This window comes from Aphelocoma coerulescens, chromosome 3 (assembly GCF_041296385.1).
Source record: "Aphelocoma coerulescens isolate FSJ_1873_10779 chromosome 3, UR_Acoe_1.0, whole genome shotgun sequence".
Taxonomy (NCBI): Eukaryota; Metazoa; Chordata; class Aves; order Passeriformes; family Corvidae; genus Aphelocoma; species Aphelocoma coerulescens.
Genome location: NC_091016.1, coordinates 62,886,149 through 62,909,035, shown reverse-complemented (window position 1 = coordinate 62,909,035; position 22,887 = coordinate 62,886,149). Strand labels below are relative to the sequence as shown.

The window sequence follows — 22,887 nt, the reverse complement described above, 5'->3', positions numbered from 1 at the left end:
GACAATGATCACATTTTTAGGTTTTATACAGGCTTTCATTCTGACTTTTGACTGAAGGGTTTTTAGAAGAAAGGTGTTTTTTCAGGCATATTGCACATCCATCACAAGTTTGCCCTTCTTCAGTGCTGTACAGATGTTTGCCTCCACATGTTTGAGAATTCACACTGGGCTAAGCACCACAGTATGCTCTGTGTAAGCACATACCTTTAGAGCAACTTGTAAAGAAGATACTCACTCTGATTTGCCACTCTTCAACCTCACTCTCTTTACGCTTCCTTGCCTCTTCAAGAAGTGCTATCTTGGCTGTATACTCTGCAAGCTCTGTAGCCTGTTGAATAATAAAATGGGAATTATAAGGACTCAACCCTCAACCCAAGCAAAAAACCAAACACAACAAAAAATACATATATATATATATATATATATATAAAACACATATATATTAAATAGAGTAATAGAGACTGAATAGGAAACAAAGAACTAAAAATTACATTGCTTATAATAGAAACCAGTGCTACAATCATGCCATGACATGGTCTAGTACTTCACTGCACTATGTTTGTCCCTGGACACAATGGCTTTGCCTTACTTAAGGGCACAGTAATATGCCTGTATATCTTGTTCTCAAAATAACTGGGTCTTACCAGCTGTTCCTGGCTCTTTATCTGGTCCATAGTTTGTCTCTCCAGCTCTTCCTTGGCCTGCAGAGCTGCCAAACGATCAGCTTCCAGGCGTTCTGCCTCCTCCTGGGCTCGTTTCCTCTCCTCCTCCAGCTGAATAGCTCTTTGGATCTGATCTGACAGCTCTGCAAAGAGACAGGTCAATGTGGTTAGTCCACAGGTCGAGTCAAAGCTAAGGAACTTCAGTCTCTTAGGTAACTGCAGAAGTCATGACAGGACTTTACTCCCTTCACTGTGCACCTCAAAGTAATTATTTGCATAACACACCAAGTAACTGGATTCAGAAGTAGTCAGATGGACACTGTAATTAAATCTTCTGTGAGATGTTTATACTGAAGTCTGTAACATTGACAAGACCCTGCTGCCCTTAATTGACAGTTTGCTGCATGGACCAGATGTTGTTGCCTCCAATGTGCTCTTCTGTGCTTTGAAACAGAAGCGTCCATTTCACTGGAAAGACTTGTTCCCAAAGTATGTTTTCTGTTAGGAGTTAGTAAAAAGTACTTGAGGGCTGAACTCTTGCTCACTGCTGGAAGAGGCTGTGCTACTTAAATCCTCCTGGCAACAGGGGAGAAGAGAGTTCCTGCTCTTTGGTTCCCAATTAAATCTGCAGATTTTATGCTACTTTCATATTTTGGATGCACATCTGTATATCTAGCTGTATAGGCAGACATTAGTAAGTCTTGCCAAGCGATCCCAGTGTCACCAGATTTAGGCAAGGCATAGGCAGCAACCCATACAACCCCTCTATGGAGGGCAATACACATGGTCTGGTCAGCCAGGACAAGTACTTTACCTTTCTCTGCTTTCTGAGTCTTCACTTCATACTCTTGTAGCCTCACCAGCAGCTCCTCCTTCTCCCTCAGCATTTGCTCTTTCTCCCTCTCAATTGTCTCTCTCCTCCTCTTTTCATCTTCTAGTTGTTTCCTGTTAGAAACACATTTCATGCTGGAAGCTCACTTTCAGACCCAAGCTACTGCCAGACAAGAAAGCAGGCTGGGAATCTATCCAGGCAGCTGAATGGGAAAGAAGCTGCCACAAAACAGGAGCCAGCAGACAGAAATAGGCCATTCCTTCATCTCTTCAGAATTTTTGCTCAGTTTTAGATGCCCCGTTCCATAAAAACATTTGTATTTTTGTTGGTTACCACAGAAATTTAGAACACCAAACAGCTGCTAGACCCAGAGAAGAAAAACAGGACTTGTACTGCAAGGCAGAGGAGATGTAACTTTGTTACTTCTGTGGTATGGAACATCAAGGAGGGGTGAAAACAACAGCACTGAGGGAATGGGGACAAACAATCCACAAGTACAGCAGAAAAGCAGCACAATTTCTTGAATCATAAGCAACCTGCAGCCAGTGGTAGAATTGCTATTCCCATTTCCTTGCCTGTACTCCTGTTCCTTCTGTCTTTATAGCATACACACGTGCTCCCTGTGAAGGTTTCCCCTTACTCCCAACCATCCCATGGCCCAGCACATAAATCAGATACCAACACTCAAGAGTCAGGAAAACCCTTCTCTAGGCGCACAACACCACACCAGAGCCTGCCGTGCCTTTACTTGCACATTTCCTTGCAGCTCTTGAGGCTGCAGCCAGGACAGGTGACTGTGTAGACACAGGGCCAAGCAGGAGGAGTAACACAGTCCCACTGCAGGACACCCTGTGATCCCCCCTGTACTCCAGAGTTCCAGGACCACACGTGCTCCTCGTGAGCCTGGGATGGCTCAGAGCCTCTCCCAAGTGATACCCCTGTTACTGACACCTGCCCAGCAGGTACAGCTGCTTGCTGAACCCCGGCACTTCGGGGTCATCGATTTCTGCCACCCCATGTCAGCTGCCTTTATCCAAGCCCACCTTTCCAGTTGTTTCTGGTGCTTCTCCTCCCGGGCCTGGGCTTTCATCTGCTGCACCTCAATGGTGTCGGGCTTCCTGCGCCGCATGTACAGTTCATGGTTGCCCATGCAGAGCTGCAGGATCCTCTTGTTAATTCTCAGACGAGGGGCGTAAAACACAAAGTCCTAGGAGAGAGACACCACAGTCCTTTTTTTCCAAACACACTTTCTCTTCTCCCAGCTAACTGCAGACAACATCTTGCTACTAATTTCATTCTAATTCAGACATACATGCAAGACCATTTAAACAATAACAGCAGGGACTGCAAATATGATCTGAAGCCAAAACTATTGTGATTTATATTCCCCATTTAAAGTCTACATAGAACCGACAAGTTACTCTTCCAGAAAAAGCATCTTTCAGAGAAAATCCCAAGTTGATGAAGTCTCATTTAAATGGAGATTGTTAGATGTTGGAGAAGATTCTGGGCTGACAGGTAAACAGACCTCTAGTACTGAGTAGTTTTGCAGTTTGGTGACTGAAAGACAAAGCACAAACTACAAATGTAACTGTAGAATTTCTTGATCTATCTGAATCAACCTTCAAGGCCCCACATGTGTTTTTTCAGAGAAAAATGCCTTTCAATATAATTCTTTTCCGTTCCATGGCATTTCCTAGTTAAGTTGACCGAGGCTGTTACAAGAGCATCAAATGAAAAATAATTTTTAACCACCAACCACATGGGTTATTTGGAACATCAGGTTGCAGGCAGTAACAAAACACAAGATATTCTAAAATTTCTGGTTCAGTAAAAAGGACATTCCCAAATTTCTTATTATATGTTATAATCGGACTTTTACAGAAACTATAAACCAGATTAGATTTTCTAGAAGAAAACCAGCTAAGGAAGGGATACAAGAGGCCTGAGTTCATTACCTCCCTGATGATTTTTCTGAATCCACAACCACACACATTTACAACACAGGCTGAACTTACACAGTAGACAAACATTCTTGTCCTTTTTCTGTGTACTACAGGGACAGTGGGCAAGATGCCACATTACCACCATAAACCAGTGCCCATTCCTTGGAATCACTCTCCTGTGGATTGCCTCACTTTTAGCCATAGATGGAGCCAGGAATGGAAGCACTGATCATGTTTTTAATTGCTTGAGCTCAGAAGCACAACTGTGGCTGTCTCTGGGAAGACTGGAAGTCACACTAGAACAATTAAAAGCTCCCTAAGTGGTATTAAAATGAATGTGCTGACAAAGACTGATTTTCTCTGATGCATTTCCCTAATGCACACACAGGCTACAGAAGAGGCAGTCAGGGCAGTGTGTTGTGCTCTCCCACTAAATCCTGCCGGAGCCATTCCGAGCTGCACAGGTCTGATCCTGTGATCCTGATAACTGACTGTAAGCTGCTCATCCAACCTCCTACTTCTGACAAGTAATTGTGAAAACAAACTGTGCTCATTGTGATGAACAAGTCCTATGCTGAGGCAAAGCTCACTTACATGGAAGTAAATACTGAGGGCATGGATGGTGCTTGCATTTGTCATTTAAGGCCATAATCAAGGGACAAAATATTCAAATAAGAATATAAAAGAATTCCTTTCTTTCCTCGTCCCCAGCCTACTCTAGATCTCACATAACTGGGAGCATTGCACGTCAGTATTTTAAAGATAATGTGCTGAAGACCTTGGAGTAAATGGGCAGACAAGCATAAAAGTTAAAAAGCTCATTCTGGGCAAGGTGCCATAGGACTCTACCCTCTACATTACTGTCAATTTAAATACAAGCATGTAGAATCCTCCAAATTAAAAGAGCTTCCAACCCACATCTTGGTTGGACTGAGTATTTTGCTGTAGTTATAATGCCTTTATCCTTTTTAAAAGGAGACACAAGCACATGAAAAGACCCAGACAACTTCCTGAATATTCAGAATTAGTGCCCAGATAAATTCTTTTTTTAGGCACAGCTTTAAACATACCACCAGCCAGAGGGAAAAGAACAACTGACAGAGAAGGAGGAAACATAACTGAGGTTTTCAGTGCTAACACCTTTCTGCATCAGCCTTTTGAAAGCCTTCCATTTCAAACTCAGTCAGATTTACCCTCTGGGGAGTGGGTGGCAAGCCATGATGTGTGTTTTATAATTATGTACAACACATGCAAGAGGCTCTTCTATTGAGAAAAGCATGCCTGACAGACCAGCTTTCTGTCTCTGGGGAGTTTTGTCGGTTTTCACTAACAGCATCACAGAAAAAAGCTCCTCTCCCCCAGGTTCTTATCTGGGGGAAGGAAGAAATCCCTGCAGCACACTGTACATTAGTATCATTTCAATTACTGCAAGGATATTTTTCTGTTAGAGATATTTATAAGCCATCATCCTTTGCCAAAGCCAGGCTGCTTATTATTTCTCAGGGCTGTACTTACCCACCAAGGCCAAGTACTGGGGTGGGGGAAGAGCAGAGGAGGTCTTTCTCAACTACTCCAATAATTTCACAAGACTGACAGAATGACATCCACCTATACCAGTTATTCCACCTTATGTTCTCAACAGGTCAAAGTAAGTTTCTAACTCCTCACTAAACTAACTTTGAAAACATACTTTTAAATACTGAAAAGCAACATTCACAGGTACCTACATTTCAGTTCTCCACCAAAGTCATATCCCTGAGATTTACCTTGGTGTTCAAGAAAGTAAATGAACACCACATTTTACTTTCTCAGTAGTGTGGAAGTGAGCAGTGATGGATGGGAAGCCATATGTGTCCACGTGGTTTTGCAGTAGCATTTGAACTACTTTTGTAATTTTTTTAATGAACATTTTTGATGTTTGGGTTTTTTTAAATGAAAAAACAAAAATAAAATTTTTGCTTTCAGTGCAGCTTCCATGCACTGAAAGAAATGCATAGAGGACTCTCAGAACTAGCAAAGAATTTCAAATTTGAGCATGAAGTTACCTAGTTTGCTACAAAAAAAGAGACTCTGCAATTGTAAAATCCTTATCTTTTTCCACATTAGCTATCACTATAAGCCCTTCATTTATGCTGCACAGAAAAACAGACAGCTCTAAGTACACTCTAAATATGAATGCTTATTTTGCTTCTAGAATATCTGTGGCTTTCTCCTCTCACAAGACTACTTTATTTTGAGAAGAAACAGTATCACTTGTTCAAATGCAATATCCAGGAATCCTTTCTAGATATACTTACTGGTGCCTTCTTATCAATAGGCTTTATAACAAACTTCTTGTCATTGAAAGAGATGTTTCTGATTTCACTCCAGGGGAACCCAATCTTCGGGGTTAGTCTGAAAAGAAGAAAAACTTGTTTTAAGAGATGAGGCAATGAACATTTTTCTCCCATATTGCTTCTAACACACAGACTTGGTGGAATGCAATGCTTCACAAAGCTCTCCCAACAGAGAGAAGACAGTAACTGAACCAGAATACCACAGGGAATAGGAAAAGACAAGTAGCCTCCCTTTCTGAGTCTCTTCTAATTTTCATCAGCCACCCTACTGACCTTTGACTATGTAATAGGGATGGTGTCTACTGAAGCCACATGCTCACCTGCTTTTAAGCTTGTTTTTTTGAAATCCGGGCCCAAAATCCACAGCATGCAGACTTTACGTGCAGTGCTTCCCAGAGGCCTCTCGCACACCATTGGGAGGCATAAGCCAAAGTAACTGAGCTGCTCCCCACACCTTACAGCAGCCACAGACAAACCTACCCTGCTGTGTTACAGCTAGCCTAGTCACCTCCATGATGCTTTCACCCTGAAGTGCTGGACAGGCACAATTAGTAGGAGAAGATTTATTTTCTTTTGTTTCACAGAATCACAGAATGGGTCAGGTTGGAAGGGACCACAGTGGGTCACCTGGTCCAACCTCCCTGCTCAAGCAGGGTCATCCTAGAGCTCATGGTACGGGATTGTGTCCTGAATATCTCCAGTCAGGGAGACTCCACAACCTCTCTGGGCAACCTGTTCCAGTGCATGGTCACCCTCATGGTAAAGAAGTTCTTCCTCATATTCAGGTGGAACTTCCTGTGCATCTGTGTCTGCTCCTTGCCCCTTGTCCTATTGCTCAGCACCACCAAGAGCAGCCTGGCTTCATCCTCTTGACACCCTCCCTTCACATTTCTCCTCCCCTAGATTACAGGAAATGTTAGTAACAAAGGGCCCTGTTCTTTCCTTCCATACAAACTGCTCTTTCAGCCGATCCCATGAGTCACCAAGCAGAACTTTACTCACTGGTCATGCAACGAGCTGTGCCACGTGGCTCCCCACTACTGAAAAGCTCCCCTATGAAGCAAAGGGCAAGATTCAGACTCCCAGCTCTTCCTTGCTGCTGAGGAGTCCCCAGGTCTGTTGATTTGTTTGAAATTGTTTCTATAAGACTCACTAAATATTTTAGATTTTCCTCTGCCTGAATTTCTCCAGACTTTTGCATATAAAAAGCATCCAGTTTGTCATGAGATCAACTGTTTCTGAGCCAGTCCAATACTTCACCTTCACACACCTGATCAGCTCTGGAGCCAGTTCTAACATTACAAGGACTCATGTATTTGACTATAATAAAGTCCTTTAATTCCCCCAACCAAATATTTTGTTTTTATATTTAATATCACATTATTATTCTTTTATTCTTCTCTTATCAAGGGAGGGTATATTCTCTAGAGATAACTGTTAATGATTAAGAATTGTGTCTTACATAAAAGATAGTACCAATGAGCAATCTTCTTGTTATTGTCTAACCCCTCCAACATGCGTCTCTATCACAATTATTCTTGCAAATGATTTTAATACACAAGTATTTAATGTTTAGCACTTAAAGAAATGTCTATCATCACAGTGGACCACTCGAATTCTGTAAGATTTCTATGGACTACATTGATTAAAGAAAAAAAGAGCAATTTTGGGAGGAATTTCACTCAAAGAGATGTAAAGCTACTACATCACAAGATCTTGCTGGGTCCAAGCACAAAAAACCCTTTTTTAAAATTCAGACTTCAAGAATAAAATTCATCCTCTTCAGAACTTTCCACTCCCTAACCTCTAACTCAACTGCAAGATTATGCAAGTGTGTGTGTATAACATTAAGAACTGTAAAGAAAATTATTTGATTAGACTAAGATTAACTAATTACTCCAGCCTCCATCATATTAGTACAAGTGCTTAAATTCTAGATAATACAGTACGACAGACAACTAAAATAATTCACTCATTAGTAAGTTCTACTGCAGATTCTCCTCTTTAATGCATGAAAAAAAAAATAAGCTTGAATATGCCTGGAAACAGGACACTGACATGCACTGCAGTATAGAGGCTCACACACCTACAAGCACAGCCTCATTTTCCTCACATTGAACTTCAACAATGAAATCTCTGCTTTTTCACCTTTGCCCTCAGTCCACAAATTTTGCACCTACAAACCAGAGGTGCCATACACATCACTATTTTTCTAGTCCCCATATCTGCTGGAAAGACTTAATTATATTGTGGCAAGAGTTACAGCAGAAATAAGCAGTTTATTCCAGCACTGTATTTGTTTTGCAAACGCTCTCGATAGCTCTTTACAGTCAATGGCTACACGCTGCTTCTGCAGCTCGAAAAACCTGTTTGGGTGACCATGGTTACATAGCAAGACCAGTCATTCAAGACTGGAGTATTACATGAACGAAACTACTTCTCTTTCAAGTGACACTCCTTGTTTTCTGGGTGACAGCACATATTAGCATTGCAGAAAAGACTGCTTTCTCTTTGCCTTATCAAGTGAAGCTCCAGAGAGTTCCAATTAATATTTGGGTTGCATTCAAAGCTTTTTGGAGGCAAAGATATAGAACAGGTGAAATCCCTTCTGCATTTCAGTGATAGCCTGTTACAGATTAGTGACATGAAACAAAGGTTTGAAACATCAAGGGGAGGAAAAGAAAGCAGTCTAGACAGCAATGCTCCATCTAAAAAATATCTATTTTATCTCCCTTCAATCCTTCAGTTGCAGAGTATTAGAAGAGACTAGCAGGCTTAGACACAGCTGTTCTCACCTTCTTATTATGTTTATTTATAGATGTAGTCTATCATTTCCCACCTACTATCCAATTAATAATGGCTCTGCCTTTACCAGAAGGGCTGATTAAAGCTGTGCATACCTCAGCAAGCCCTCATTTCATTCCTTGTTCACAGTAACTATATAGGTTAGCTCCTCCCTGAGTTCTGGGTGTCACCCAGCTTTGCTTTTGTGTCCACCCCATAATCTGCCTTTTTCAGAACCAGGCAGCTGCACACACATCCATCATTAACTTCAGGACAGGAGTGTCCTTAGGTGTCTGAACACTGCAGATACCTTAGCCTAGCCAGGTTCTTGTGTTGTGACCACTGATGGCAAACTTGGTGACCTGACTCAAGGAAAAGCCTGGTAAACTCCTCAGTTTGGGGTTCAGCTCCACCACTGCACACTATTACGAAGATGGCACTGTACAACTGACATCTCTCTTTATACAGCAGGTACTGTTAGCAGGTCGGGAAAGACATGAAAGCACAGGTGATGTGAAAGCCCATTTCCTAGCTTCACCTACTGATTCAAAACTCAAACACAAGCATTCTTGTAAATGAGAAATGTCCCATATCAGCCCTTTTTGGAAGACCAAAGGTGAAAACCAAAGTCTTACTTATCATCCTTTTCATAGATATTGAGCCCCAAGGCATCGACTCCCAGCCAAAGGTCAGTTCCTTTCTTATTTTTGATTTCAAAGTAGTTGATTCCATACATCTCCAGGTCTTGGGCAATCTTCAGGTATTCCAGCATGGCATTCTCTCTGGTTGAGACAAGAAAAAGTCAGATAAATGAGAAACCAACATCTGCTCTATCTCAGAAAACACAAACACCTCAGAAGAAAAAAATAATTTTTCCTAAACCTCACTTCAAACACAGAAGTTAAAACTGAACATTAACCATTTGGGATTCACTTTAGAAGTTATGATATCACATCTATCAGCAGACACAGACAGAGTATTCCCATTTACCAATCCCTAGTATTTCCAGACAGAAAATTAGCATCTTTCATCTCTCTCAGCATTCATCCTTGTCTCATAGTACAGTGAGTAGGAAAGGCATAGTATCTGAGCTTTCCCCATCTGTCAATGGAAATGCTTCAATGACTCTAAGGTTTGACATACACCTTTACTCTCTTTCCCACTCAAAGCTATCACTAATACAACATACACAGGTCCAAGATTTTCAGGAAGCCACACTGTTGTCAGCACCAGTACAAAATATACTGCTGTGTTTTGCCATGTGGTTCAATACTGAACTAAAAAAACACACCAGGAGTAGGCTCACACAGGCAGCTCAGAGTCTAAACCACAGAGTAACAAAACCACATTGCAGAAATGCAAACTTAAGGTAATCAAACAAGCAGCAAGGTGACCGAGGACCAGCACAAAACACTCACTTGAGCATGCCACTGTGTTCAGCATGCCACACCTGGATCCGTTCTTCCCACTGCTCTCTGGAGAGCTTATGCTGGTCCATCACCCTATACAAGGAAACAGACATGAGCGAGATTAGATATTCTGCAGCATCCATTGATGGGGATCTTTGCTATGGTCTTATTCTCACCCTGGTGGAAGCCTTACTGTAGCCAAAAGGAGAACCCTACTCAGCCTACAGGTGTTCTCTGTGAAGCAGAGCAACTCAGAACAAACAATAACCCTCTGCAAAGCCATTCTGGTCACTGACCAGACACATGAGAGGTGTAAGCAAAACACTGCAAACGAATCACACACATATTGTAGACACCAGGGGATTAAAGCACAGCAAAAGTTGGTGCAATCCCTGGAATCAAGACATTGCTGCAGTGTAAGCAGAAGCCATTGGTCTGATAACATCCACTGATCCTGTGTGGGGATGGACTGTGTAGCTGCAAGACATGCTTTCCACATAGAAGATTTTTAGGATTGTACATTAGGATTAAGGACACACAACCCAACCTTCTTCAGGAATGACATATCCTTGATTTAATGCTGCTCTTTTCTTCTTAAAGAGGAGACATTCCTACTGCTACAGTTACCAGTACAGCAGCAGTGTTTAAGAAATAAAAGCTGAATACGAAACTATATTTCCTCTCTCTAACCAACCAAGGAGAAGCAAAAACATACTCAAATATGACAGGTAGAAATAAAATAAGGGAGAACCCCAATTGTATACAGTTCAATTAAAAAAACCAAACCAAACCCAAGCATGCTTTCAAATGAAATTCTTTGTATTTAACTAGAATTCAGATTTTAAAAAAGACTGCATCAGCCAATTCCTTCACCTTTGTGGGATCAGACGCTCTGAATTGAGGTATCCAGGCTTGTGCACCTCTTTGTTGTAATCTCCAAATTTGGCCTGCACAGCATAGGAGCCAAGAAGTACTGCTGTTTCAGGAGGACAGTAGATCTCATCACTGAGGATCCCCTCCTTCACCTGCAGGAAGAACAGCTTCTGCGTGATGTCCTGAATCAGCTCTTCAGACACATCCTCAGGGAAGAACTTGGCACGGAATCTGAACTGGAGGGGATTCTCCTTTCTGATTTCTTGAGCAGAAACCTGAGGACAGAGGTGACACCACAAATGAGCAGGTGTTTTTTTGCAAACACTAGAATAGATTGCTTTCACACAGAAAAAAGGATTTGGGGCATTTGCCATAAGAGGCGAGTGACTGCCAATTCCTTAGTGGAATTCCTTAATTCTGGCTGTTTACTGGTATGAGAACACAGGGGAGATGCATTATGTTTTCCAAATAAGCCAGTTAAATACTGTCTGTACAGCAAATACTGGTCAGTGGAGAATGATTTACTGTGCTGTATCAGACGGCAAACACATCCAGCATTGTGTGCTTGACAGAGAGCAGCCCCCTGACACTAAACAGGTGTGTCACTGACTGCCCCATCAAGAAAAGCAGTCCATGCCCTCATAAGAGCTGGGAATACACAAACAGCAGCACATCAGAGGTGTCAGCACTTGACTGCCCGGCCTGGAAGTGCCCCTTTACCAATTAGTGCACAACTGATCCTACACTGGCAGGGCCTAAGCCCATCATCAGCCAAGGTGCTCCTCCAGCCACAGAAAGCGCAGCTGCTTCGTCCCAACAAAGTACAGTATCAAGCTGCTGCTGCACATCTGGCAAATGCTTCCTGCAACTCAGAGAGTGAAAGGGCAAACTTCTACCATGCCACACCTCACCAATGGAGATCACAAAGTTAACTCTATAAACAATCCTGGAATTATGAAAATTAGGGAGCAATCAACGACAGGCACAAGGTGTATAAAGTTGCAGCCAATAACACATCAGGAAACTACAAGCTTTAACCTTTGGCCAGCAATTACCCCAAAGTCTGTTACCTTTTTATCAAGCTTCAGCCAGGTCTGGAATCCTTTGTTGTCCACATACTGCAGACCGAAGTACCACACTTCTCGCAAACCTATGGTTTTAACCACCTGCAACACAAAGGTAAAAAAAGAAAAAGTTATTGCAGCTGAAACTTCGCTTGAGGTCCAGGTATCCTTTCGAGTCCCATGTCACCTGTGATGGGTGCAGGCAACAGCCTAAACCTACTCATTTGGCATCTCTTAATTTCACCTTGTAGACAAAGATACCCATCTGCCATAGCAGATGACAGCATAGGCTAAGGTACTTGTCCCACCCAGTTTCTAGAAGATGATGATCTTGGGGAAGCCAGGTGAGACAAACACCAAGTGACAGGCCACCAGCTGCTGGACTGATACACTGGCAGCAGGTGGGGCTTCTGCTTGCCTTTATCTACTGTCCCATCTTAAAACTGTACTTAGTGAAGCAGACAAATTATGTCACCAAAGTTGTTGGTGGGATGGTCTCTAATGGTGTTAGTACTAACTACAACTGGTCAGCAGTACTATTGGCTCAAGTGATCTTGTCTGCCAGTCACCAGAAATTATTCCTTCGGGAGGAAGCACCTGAGAGATGCTTCATACCACTGCTGTGTGGCTCAGAGTTATAACAAGATGCAAGTATTCTCAGTCAAGGTTATTATTTTTTTAAACTCCCAAGAAGGGAGTTTATGAAGGACAAAAATACATTGATGGCCCCACATTAGGACAACTTTCATTTCATATATTGTAAATACTAACCAGCTGAAAGATGCAGAAACACCACCCATTGACTGGATGGCACACCTACTAGGAAAAACAGTCCTGTTTGTACATGTTACTTTTCCTCAGTGGAGGATAGAGCCCAACTGGTCCCTGACCTCCTCCTACTCTTGACAACTTGTTCTTACAGCCAAGTGCTTGGCTGCCAGCTCATCTACCTGTAAAGCTGTGCTCTAGACACAGCCAAAATCTGCAAAGATCTACTATGTACACAGCTGGATCACTTCCAAGATGTTATTTGCAGAGTAGCCCCTCAAAAAGTGATGTAGGCATTGCTACAGGGAGTTCAACTGAGTGGAAGGCAAGAAGTTTTTAAAACCACTTTGCAGGTTAGGGAAGTGTGACAGACTCGAGAATGTGTAGTTACCCGTGCTCAGCAAGTCTAAGATCTCAACCAAGGATCTGTTTCACCCCCACATTTATGTTATTGCTGGAGACACTCTGGCTGGAGAGCAGACTTGAGAGAAACAATGTTATGTTAGCTAAGACTAACTAGAGTTCACCAAAAAGACAATAAAACCCACCAATCCAACAACAACAAAACAACCCCAAGACCCATGTTCTTTTAAAAAGAGCTGGGGTCTGAAAATAATTGAGCTTTAACTTGACTAAAATTCCTTTTCCTTCCTCCCTCAAAGTGGCTTGTTTCATCATGGAAGAGACAAGTTTTCTGACAGCTGGATGTATTTTTATGAAGTCTAGCAGAAAAGTGGGGGTATGTTGAGTGTGGTACTTCCTGTTGCACAAAAGAGTGTTGCAACTTTGTTAAAATAAAAAGTTGCATAAATCAAGCAGTTATCAGGTCATTATCTCCGAATGTCTCTTCCAAGAGAAAAAGTACACTCTTCCTAAAAACAGAGTTAGAAATCTTGCAGAAATTATGACCCCTCAAGTTCTTCCCAAAAACTTAAAAGCAAGGAAGAAGAAAGTATTGAGCCAAACTTCACAATTTGACTGTTTGAGTTCCAATACAAAGAACAAAGAATGTTCTAGCTGTACTGGGAAATGCTCTGTAAACTTCCTCCGTGGCAAAACAAGGAAGAAATAAGAAATGAGGCATTATATACAAGATGGGAGACACCTCCTCTGCTTCCTCAAATGCATGAAGCAGCAAATCTTAAGTCTGCCCATTCCACCCAGTAATGCATTTACTTCCAGAAAATGCCAGTTACACTCTCTTTCATTTGAATTTCTTTTACTCATGGTCAGGAGGGCACATTACTACCTGGGAGATACTCCAGCAAGCTGCAGAATCCAGGGGGTTGGTTCTTGGGACACCTCAGACCTCACTCTCTACAGGACAGGCTTGAGTGGAGCGGAACTTAATATTCCCAGGTTTCCACTATTTTCCCTCTCCTATAAAAGGAGCTCTGATACACCTTACACACAGGATACAGTCATGCTAGCAAAGCCTAAAACACAAGGGCACTGCCAGAGTAGCTCTGCTAGCCAACAACCAGGCCAAGAAATCACCCTGTAGTTTTTAAAAATAGCTGGCTTCTTCAAAACCCCCACAGTGGTTCTGCAGTTCCACTTGGGCCACTCCCCATACCTGTGAAAACCTGTTGCCACCACAGGCTCTATCTGAGTGTAAACTCCACCCAAGACAAGGGCCTAGTGAAAGGTTTGCTCAACAGAACTGAAGAGAGAATGTATGGTCTTCACCTTTTCTGGTTTTGTGCTGCACACTTCTACCTCAGCCTTCCCTTGATATGCAGAAGTACCCCCAAAAAGGTATGAAATATGGATAAGAACTTCCAATCACAGCTTTTAAACCCAAGCCATTGGATATAAGGAGCAAATCTTTATGAGGAGTGCATTATTGGGATAGATCTACTAAGTGCTGTGACAAGCATTCTTCAGAAATCCCAAACTACCCAGACAGCAAGCTACAATAGAAGTATCTTCAATCTGAAACATCTGCCTTTTCCATGTCTCAGGATTTTGAACTTTTCAGCTGAAGGCAGAGAAAGTAGCTTCTCTTCTGCCAGAGAGATGACCCTGTCTCTTAACAGATGTAAACATTAGTTAATATATATGGGGGGGTGGGGGGGGTGGGGTGGAGGGAAGTACTTGTTGAATGCTTGTCATAAGGACATACTTACAGTCTAATCTAAAGCACTGCTTTTAAAAGCCTGGCTTTCAGTACTTTGGATTTGTACTGTCAGGGATGAAATCTGATTTCTTTGTTTTGGATTAACATGAATGGGCTGGGGGAAGAAGTTACTCTGAGGCAATGGTGACCAGCAGTGAATGGAATCATAGAATGGCCTGGGTTGGAAGGGACCTTAAAGATCACCTAGTTCCACCCCCCTGCCACGTACAGGGACACCTTCCACTACACCAGATTGCTCAGAGCTCCATCCAAGCAGGCCTTGAACACTTCCAGGGGTGGGGCATCCACAGCTTCTCTGGGCAACCTGTTCCAGTGCCTCATCACCCTCAGAGAAAAGAATTCCTTCCTAATATCTAATCTAAACCTGCTTCTTTCAGGTTGAATCCATTCCCCCTTACCCTGTCACTAATGCCCTTGTAAATAGTCTCTTTCCAACTTTTTTGAGGGTTCCTTTCAGGTACTGGAAGGCTGCAGTTGGGTCATCCCGAAGCCTTCTCTTCTCCAAGCTGAATAATCACAATTCTCAGCCTTTCCTCATAGGAGAGGTGACCCATCTTCGTAATCAACTTGGTGACCCTCCTCTGGACAATCAAACACCAAATGCTGGTTCCATAAAAATGCAAGTTTCAAATGCTCTTCAGCAAATTTCCAGTCACAGAATCATAGAATATTCTGAGTTGGAAGGAACCCACAAGGATCATCTCTAAATGTTCAACTCTAAAATGAATGAATCACATGGGGATTGAACCCTTGACCTCTGTGTTCAATGAATACTTGGTCTTTATCCCACAGCAGTAGTAATCAAAAGGAATTAAAGTTATACTTAATGCTAAACCCAAGCTGGAGTACTCGGTTTTGTACTGTGAAGTTCTGCAGTGATTAGAATTTGATTTCCTTCTTTCACTCCTTTCAAGAACCCACTAAAAGTGTTTTTGCCCTATTTGTTTGTTGGGGGGTTTGGAATTTTGTTTATTTTTTAAACTGGTTTGTGGGTTGTTTGTTTTGAGGGGTTTTTTGGGTTTTCTTTTTAAGTACTTCTTAATGCACAATTGCCATAAGGCCTAGCAAGTTCTAGCTAACTCACTGAAACAAGAAATCGTACCAACAACAGTTCAGAAGGAATGGACATTGTTTAGCTGGTACTGCCTACTTGAGTTAAAGCTCAACCACCCTTTGCTATCAAGGTTAGTGGGTACAAGGGGAGAAGTGCAAATAACAGTTTGTGACTACCTTAAAATGTGTGACTGAAATCTGCATAGATTAAGTCTTATTTTTCCGGTCTACAGTAGAAATGGCTAGAAGCAAGTATTTTCTTTTTTTTTTTTTTTTTTTGAGTTTCAGAGCAGAAAGTAAATGTTTTCTGCTGAAATCTAGGCCTTGCTTCAGTGTTATAACAGCAAGCTACTTAAGACAATAATAACAAAGTTTGACAAATAGCACATTGTTTGTTTTAGTTGTCTTTATCTGACCTTTGTAGGTCCATCTTCAAACAGACCTGTACATTGTTAATGCAGTAACAGGAAGAATAACAGTAAGGGAGAAGAGTCTTGGCCACTCATGCCCTCCACTTCCCTGGGAATCCCTGAAGGCAGGCTGCACAAATCTCTGCTCTGTCCCGTTGCACAGGGGCTTCTTACAAGGCACGTTGCCTGTAAATGCTGCACAGAGATCACAAGCTCTTCTGGTTTTCCAGTACTATGACAAACTCAAACACCTGTGGCAAGTGGTTCCTCAAACCCAGCATTTGAATGAATGGAGCCGTGCCAACACCCTCATCAACCACCTGAAGACCTGATTCTGAAGAGTTTTATGCACAAGAGCATAAAACCTTAGAAGCCTTAGAACCATTTTAACCTTAGAAGTTAAGAGCTATATAAGAACTCAGCTGTATTTCAAAGCAAGAGGTTCATTTTTACATGCTACCTATGCTGTCTAAGCATTTTAGATCCCTTGTGACACTTCATCATCCAACATGCTAGGAAGACAGGTTTCACTGGAACACAACATACCTGCAACAGTTTTTACCTTTTACTGTGATGAAATTTAGAGATCTTAGTTCAGACTGGGACCCTTTGATTAGGAGGTAGAGAGAAGAAAGACAGGTTTGGAATCCAGTCTTAAGAAAACATTATAGTCCAAAACATACTCCAAAATTAAATGACAAGAGCCCACACCAACCCTTCACTGACCTGGTCAAACAGCTGTTTGCCTGTAGTGTTTGGCTGGATGGCAAACTCCAGCTCTGCATCCATAGTAACAACTCGAACGTTGATCTAAGGAGAAAAACAAAAAGCATTGTTTAAGATGCATTGGAAGTTTTTCTAGGTGTTAACACAGTACTTTGTGTACAAGAGTCTCCACGCGTTGATGCACTCCTGTAACCTCTATAATAAACACACTTAAGCCTCAATTAGAATTGTGTTATCACACCAGCAAACTTAATTGGGGCACTCATTCTGCTGTTTTAACCAAATTGCACCACAGGTTTTCCTACTCAACACAGGATTGGACAGATCTTCTGGTTCAACAGGAGGGTATTTTAGACTTGACCCTTTCCAGGCCTAAACCCTCTTGGACTAAGAGCTACTGTGAGTGCACAGTATAGCTGCCTGCAGGCCCTCCCTTGGATTACGAAAGGCCCTAATGACTAAATTAAATTTAAGACTTATAATTTAACTTCCATTTATATTAGAGCTGGAATTAATCTGAGGTTTTAAAGGCAAAAGGCTGCAGATTATTCTTATAAAGCAATCAACATTAACCAGATAAACATTCATTCTTTCCCTCATAAAAATCTAGTCAGCACATAAAAACAGCAGTAACAGGTACTGAATGATGCTACAGGGCAAGAGTTCAATAAGCTCTTGCTGTCAGTGAAGAAACAACATAACTGGATTTACTGCAATGGCACTGGACTGCAAGACAGAGGTTACTACTGAATGCAGAAGGCAAGAGTGTTTAATTACTAGAAAAAGTCTACTAGCAGTTAATCAGGAGGCAAAAGCAGCACCTAATCTTGCAGGGAATGGCATAAGGACCAGCAAAATGGAAAATTGGGAAAGGATTAATCTCCAAATGTTCTGACTATAGCTTGCAATATCATACTACTTCTTAAAAAACCCAACAATCCCCCCAAAAAATCTAAAAACCCCAAACATGGATGATTGTGTGGTATGGTTATGCTAACAACTAGCTTTTTAGCTCAATATTTTCAACAAGAGAGACAAAAAAGTGGACATGTAAATACAAGGCCAGACAACAGGTAAGACACAGGCAGATGAGATTTCATGACAATTTCCCAACAGCTTGTAAATGTCACATTACAAAAAGCCAGGGCTAAGAGACCAGGAGAGCCTGGCACACCTCTGAAGAAATGAGAGGTAAAAGAGGCAGGAGAGGAATAGAATCACTCTCTACAAAGCTTTGACCTTCAGCAGTTCCCAGCAACTTAATTGTGTATGTTTAAACTCTAGGATAAATGTCAGATGTAAGAATGTTACAATTAACACAGAATGTGAATAAAACAAGTTACTTCAGCTACTTTTAGTAAAATATGTTAGAAAGTTTTGCATTCCTTTTTCAGTGAGACACAATGTTTAACCAACATTCTTCAGTTTAATGGTGGATCTGGCAATGTTAGGGTAATGGCTGAACTTGATCTTAGAGATCTTTTCCAAACTAAGTGATTCTATGAAGGCATCAAGTATCTTTAGAGAATTGTTTCTTTCTTCTGTGCTCTCCCACCTGACAGAGGACTCTCCCAAAGAAAGATGACTGAAGGCAGTTTCCAAGTCATGGGACCCCAGAACTGAACCAGAGAAGGTGACTTAGTGATGCCACTTTCAAGTTGTATTTTTAGAGCGCTGTCTAAATTAGGATTTGAAAAAAAAATCTCTAAATGCAAGATTAAAGAATAAGCAAGAAGGTAAAAGGAGATCTTGGAAAACCTAACTGTAGCATTTGGGATCATAATGGAGCATGGAATTATGCTTAAGATTTTCTTCCCATGCCTTAAGAACCAAAGGTTTCCCAAGAAGTGTTTCCAGTGTAGGAAGGGAGGGGAAATTCAGTATCCAATTCTCTGGAACAGCAAGGCTGCAATTCAAAGATGTGACCTTAAAAAACACCTGTTGCTTAATCCCTCTCAACAATAAATCCCTAATCATATTCTAATCCCTTTCTACCCACTTCAAGAAAACATATGCTTGTCGTCTTCAGTTTTGTGCTGTGTAAGTTATTTGTACTTCTGGCTGGAACACCACAGTGGTGTAAAATAAGTATCCCTTTACAAGCTAAAGAACTTAAAATGAAGTGCTTCCTACTGCTTACCAGAAAACCTGCAGAATGATGGCTGAGTACAAAGTTCCAGCTAGTACCAATATGTATGTGTTTTCCTCTATCTCTCCTTAGTGGTTAATCTGGTAGTAAAAAAAGTTAAAACTCCCTAGTCCTGTTTTACTACAACACTAAAAGACTGTAGGATCAGCTATATAGTGAGCTATTTGGTGCTAAAGCCATTTAGCTGTTCCATATTTTGAAAATTATTTTAGTATTTAGACCAAAAATTGTAGTAATGTGCTTTTCCACTTCAATCATCATTTAAAGTCAGAAGCATGCAGGAACATGACTACTTACTTGGTTATCCAAAAAGCTTTCAAGGACACTTGGGCCCTGCAGTAAAGGTTAATTTCTGTGTTCTTTAAGGGCTGCATAACCATCAGGACAAAGAGGAATTCCCTGGTGTGCCCTCAGACAGACTGCCAGCCACATGATAGGCAGAGCAAGAAGAGACAGGGCCTTCTGTCCCTTCAGTGAGTTGGTGACTGCCTGGGAATATCCTTTGAGTCTCCTTCCTGCCCTATTAAGCCCTTCTGCTTCTCATCTCCAAACCTTAACCTTGACTTCAAGAACATAATAGTTTTAACAGTGTTTCTAAATGGATGTCCTACAACCACTCCATACAAGCTTTTAGCCACAGAGAAGCTCATAGTAAAGCAGCAAACAGAGCTTAATCCACATGAAACCCTGGTTTAGACAGTCTGAAGAAACCTTGATGCCTGTTACATTGAGAGTCAATCAGTTTGGGACTCAGGTCAGACCAGATGAAACTCCCCATGGCGCCAAGATGATTAAATCAACACCCAAAGTGCTAACCAACTCCGGTATGGTTGGGGAGGAAAACAGGGAACAACTCAAACTAATTTCCATGAGCAACAAAAAGAGCAAGACACAGTTAACACAACTTTCACAAGTGAAGTCCTGCTCACCCTGTCTAGGCAAGGCATGTCCTTTGTAAGATCCTACCAAATCCTGGCAATAATCCAGGACAATGTTGAAGCCATAACCAAAATGAAAACAGTTTTTCATTTTTAAGAGCACAGGGGTGTGGAGGGAAGAGAACAGCATATGCCTGTTATACATGAAATAAGGGTTATATTAAAAATGTGTGCATTTAAGCACACAAAGCATGCTAAAAATCCTGGACATCATCAAGATGTGACTTCTTTCTTGATAGGCCAATGTCATAACACTTTATTATTCTTGGGGTTGGAAATAGATTATATTTAAGGTCCCTTACAACCTTAAATACTCAGTAATTCTACTTTTATGTCTGAGGCTAACACACTTAAAATGAGAAATAGGGCCTTTAAGGCTTCCTTGTGCATACAAAAACATTACAGAACACAAGTTTTTCCTCTTTGCCTGTCTTAGGATGCATAAAATTGCTAACAAATTGGATCCAGAAGAGCATGCTGTGTAAGAGGCAATGCCATTTTCATTAAAAGGAGAAACTCCATGAAGCTGAAGATCTAAGTGCACTGAAAGACTGAACACCAGTTCCATGACTTCAGACTGGACTGCAACATGTTAGCCACCTTACCAGCCCGAGCAAGAGAGTAGAAGATGAAGGCCAGAGCCAGAGAGAACTTCAGAGTAAAGTTTAAATAGTTGTAACACTATGGAAAGCTATGGTAGTTAGAATGGAATCTTCTGTGCTTCAGCAATGCCCTTAAGTCATGCATTTGTTCTTACTTTTGTTGTTGTTAAAACAACATCTTTTCTAATGCTAAGTCAGTAGATCAATCTGTAGGGCAGGTGCAGCCTTTCAAAGTCCATGCACATCAGTAGAGCATCTAACTTGAAAAATTGAAGTGCCATTTGAAAAACATTCAAAGGAGGCAACACACTGCCAACCAGTTGAGTGGCACCATCTCTGTGGAAGAATCAAGGCCCAGATAGGAACCCAAGATGACATTGCCTCTTCAATCCCTTTCTGTCACAAAAGCCCAGTTTCTAGGTGTGTTGGACACTATGAATGCACAGCTGTAGTTTTTTCTAACATCTGACTCTTGAGTGCCTTGGTGCAGAATCTGTCTCTGTTTGCAGGCAACACGGTATCTTTGAAGTTAACCATCCTCTCCTGATACTGCAGCTCCACTGAAAAAGATCCAACACTGAAGGGAAAAGGGCAGGCAGAACAGGGAAAAAAAAAAAAAACAAATCCACAGCTCTCAGACACACTATGCCATTGTGGATATTTTGCACCCTGATGCATGTAATCTAATAGTTCACTTGCATAATAAAATAGCTCAGTGAAACCATGAAGTTGTGCAAGTAATTTAAGTAAGACCATACAATTCAATTTCAGTGAATACACAAGATAAAGGGCAGTAAATACCAACTTTTACCCATTAACACAGGACTAACCGGTACATAACTGTGTCATTTATCATTATCATTAGCAGCTCTAAATGCCTTAGACAATGCTCAGGAATGTTTTCTTCCTCTTTCCAAGGAGGAAGAAAGACCAGTCTCCTAAACAGCCGGTTTCCAAGTGCAGTATCTTTCCAAGTGGTGGCAATTAGGAGCAGAGAGCCTAGATAGACACACCTCCTTTCTTCAGTCGATGGGTGTCTGGAAATCCCAGGAGTCACTGGTACGTTTAAGCAAATCAGCCACATTTTGAAGTGCTGCACTGCACAGCACACTCTATGAAGAACAGCGTGCAGAGCTGTTGAGCCTTCTCGTGCACACACAAAGTGACTGTGTACATATGGACTTGCTTGTGCTGAAGAAATAACGAAGTCTTAACAAGCAAGAGGAAGCAGTGGCACTAATAATACTGTTAAGAAAGTAGTAGCATCAATCCTCACTCCTGCAGGTCTACTCTTTCACCACACAAGCAGCAACTTCTAATGGAATAAATAACAGGCAAGCTTCTTGGCCTGGGCTGCAATGCATCTGCAAGGACAAAGTAATCTCATTTTGACCTTAGCAACCAGAGCTGTTCATAGACGCGTGTAGTGATTAAGTATCTGGTAATAGGAAAAACAACTTCATGTAGCAGCATCAGAAGGGCACTGCAACTGCTCTCTGTTCTTCCACATTCCATTCAGTAGTGTCCACGGGTTCCAGGTCCAATAACAAAGAAAGATATTGTGCTAACTGATGAAGTAACTGTTGTCCCAGCTCCTGGAAACTGTTATGGGAAAATTTTCAACTTAGACTAGGGAAAAAAATCTTAGAGGCTTCAGAGCTCAGAGCTAGTCTGCTAACACTTCAGTATCTGCATTCCTCTGTCCTCCACAAGTTACTTAAGTCAACAGGTAATGGTTCAGAGACTGTGCAGAGGAGAAGACAACTCTGAGAAGGTAAATACCACAAATAACACAGAAGCAACTGCAGAAATATTAGTTCAATTTATGATATTCTTCTTAAGAGCTTATGAACACCAGCATGTCAAGAACACAACACCTGGAGACAATTCTGTTTCTTTTCTGACAGAATAACCTGCCTGATGGAGCAAATCTCATCTAGTAACATATTTGACATGGTGCCATACAACATAGACTAGGCATAAAACAAATCTGAGCCATGTGAAATTACAACCAAATGACACGTTGTGCACCCACATTCTCCACAGCTTCTTTCAGAGCAGGAGACAAATGTCATGAATATCAAACAAATGATCAATTCCATTTGCTGCTGCAGGATTGCAAAAACACAGCTCCCCTCCCAGTTGGGCTCAGCATCTTCATCTAGCTGGCACTATTTCAGGGACACATACTCTGA

The 22,887-nt window shown here is 41.6% G+C and overlaps 1 protein-coding gene across 1 annotated transcript in view; it reads right to left on the bottom strand.

The window, feature by feature from the left end:
* Nucleotides 1-22,887, bottom strand: part of EZR (ezrin) — a 37,646-nt gene that overhangs the window by 2,741 nt on the left and 12,018 nt on the right. Inside the window, exons 2-11 of the mRNA XM_069010573.1 lie at nt 17,004-17,087; nt 11,913-12,008; nt 10,843-11,117; nt 9,979-10,062; nt 9,196-9,342; nt 5,738-5,834; nt 2,538-2,701; nt 1,477-1,607; nt 645-805; nt 236-328 (exon numbers count right to left, since the gene is read on the bottom strand). Of these exons, the coding sequence (XP_068866674.1) occupies nt 236-328; nt 645-805; nt 1,477-1,607; nt 2,538-2,701; nt 5,738-5,834; nt 9,196-9,342; nt 9,979-10,062; nt 10,843-11,117; nt 11,913-12,008; nt 17,004-17,087 (1,332 nt within the window). The remainder of the gene's footprint in view (nt 1-235; nt 329-644; nt 806-1,476; nt 1,608-2,537; nt 2,702-5,737; nt 5,835-9,195; nt 9,343-9,978; nt 10,063-10,842; nt 11,118-11,912; nt 12,009-17,003; nt 17,088-22,887) is intronic.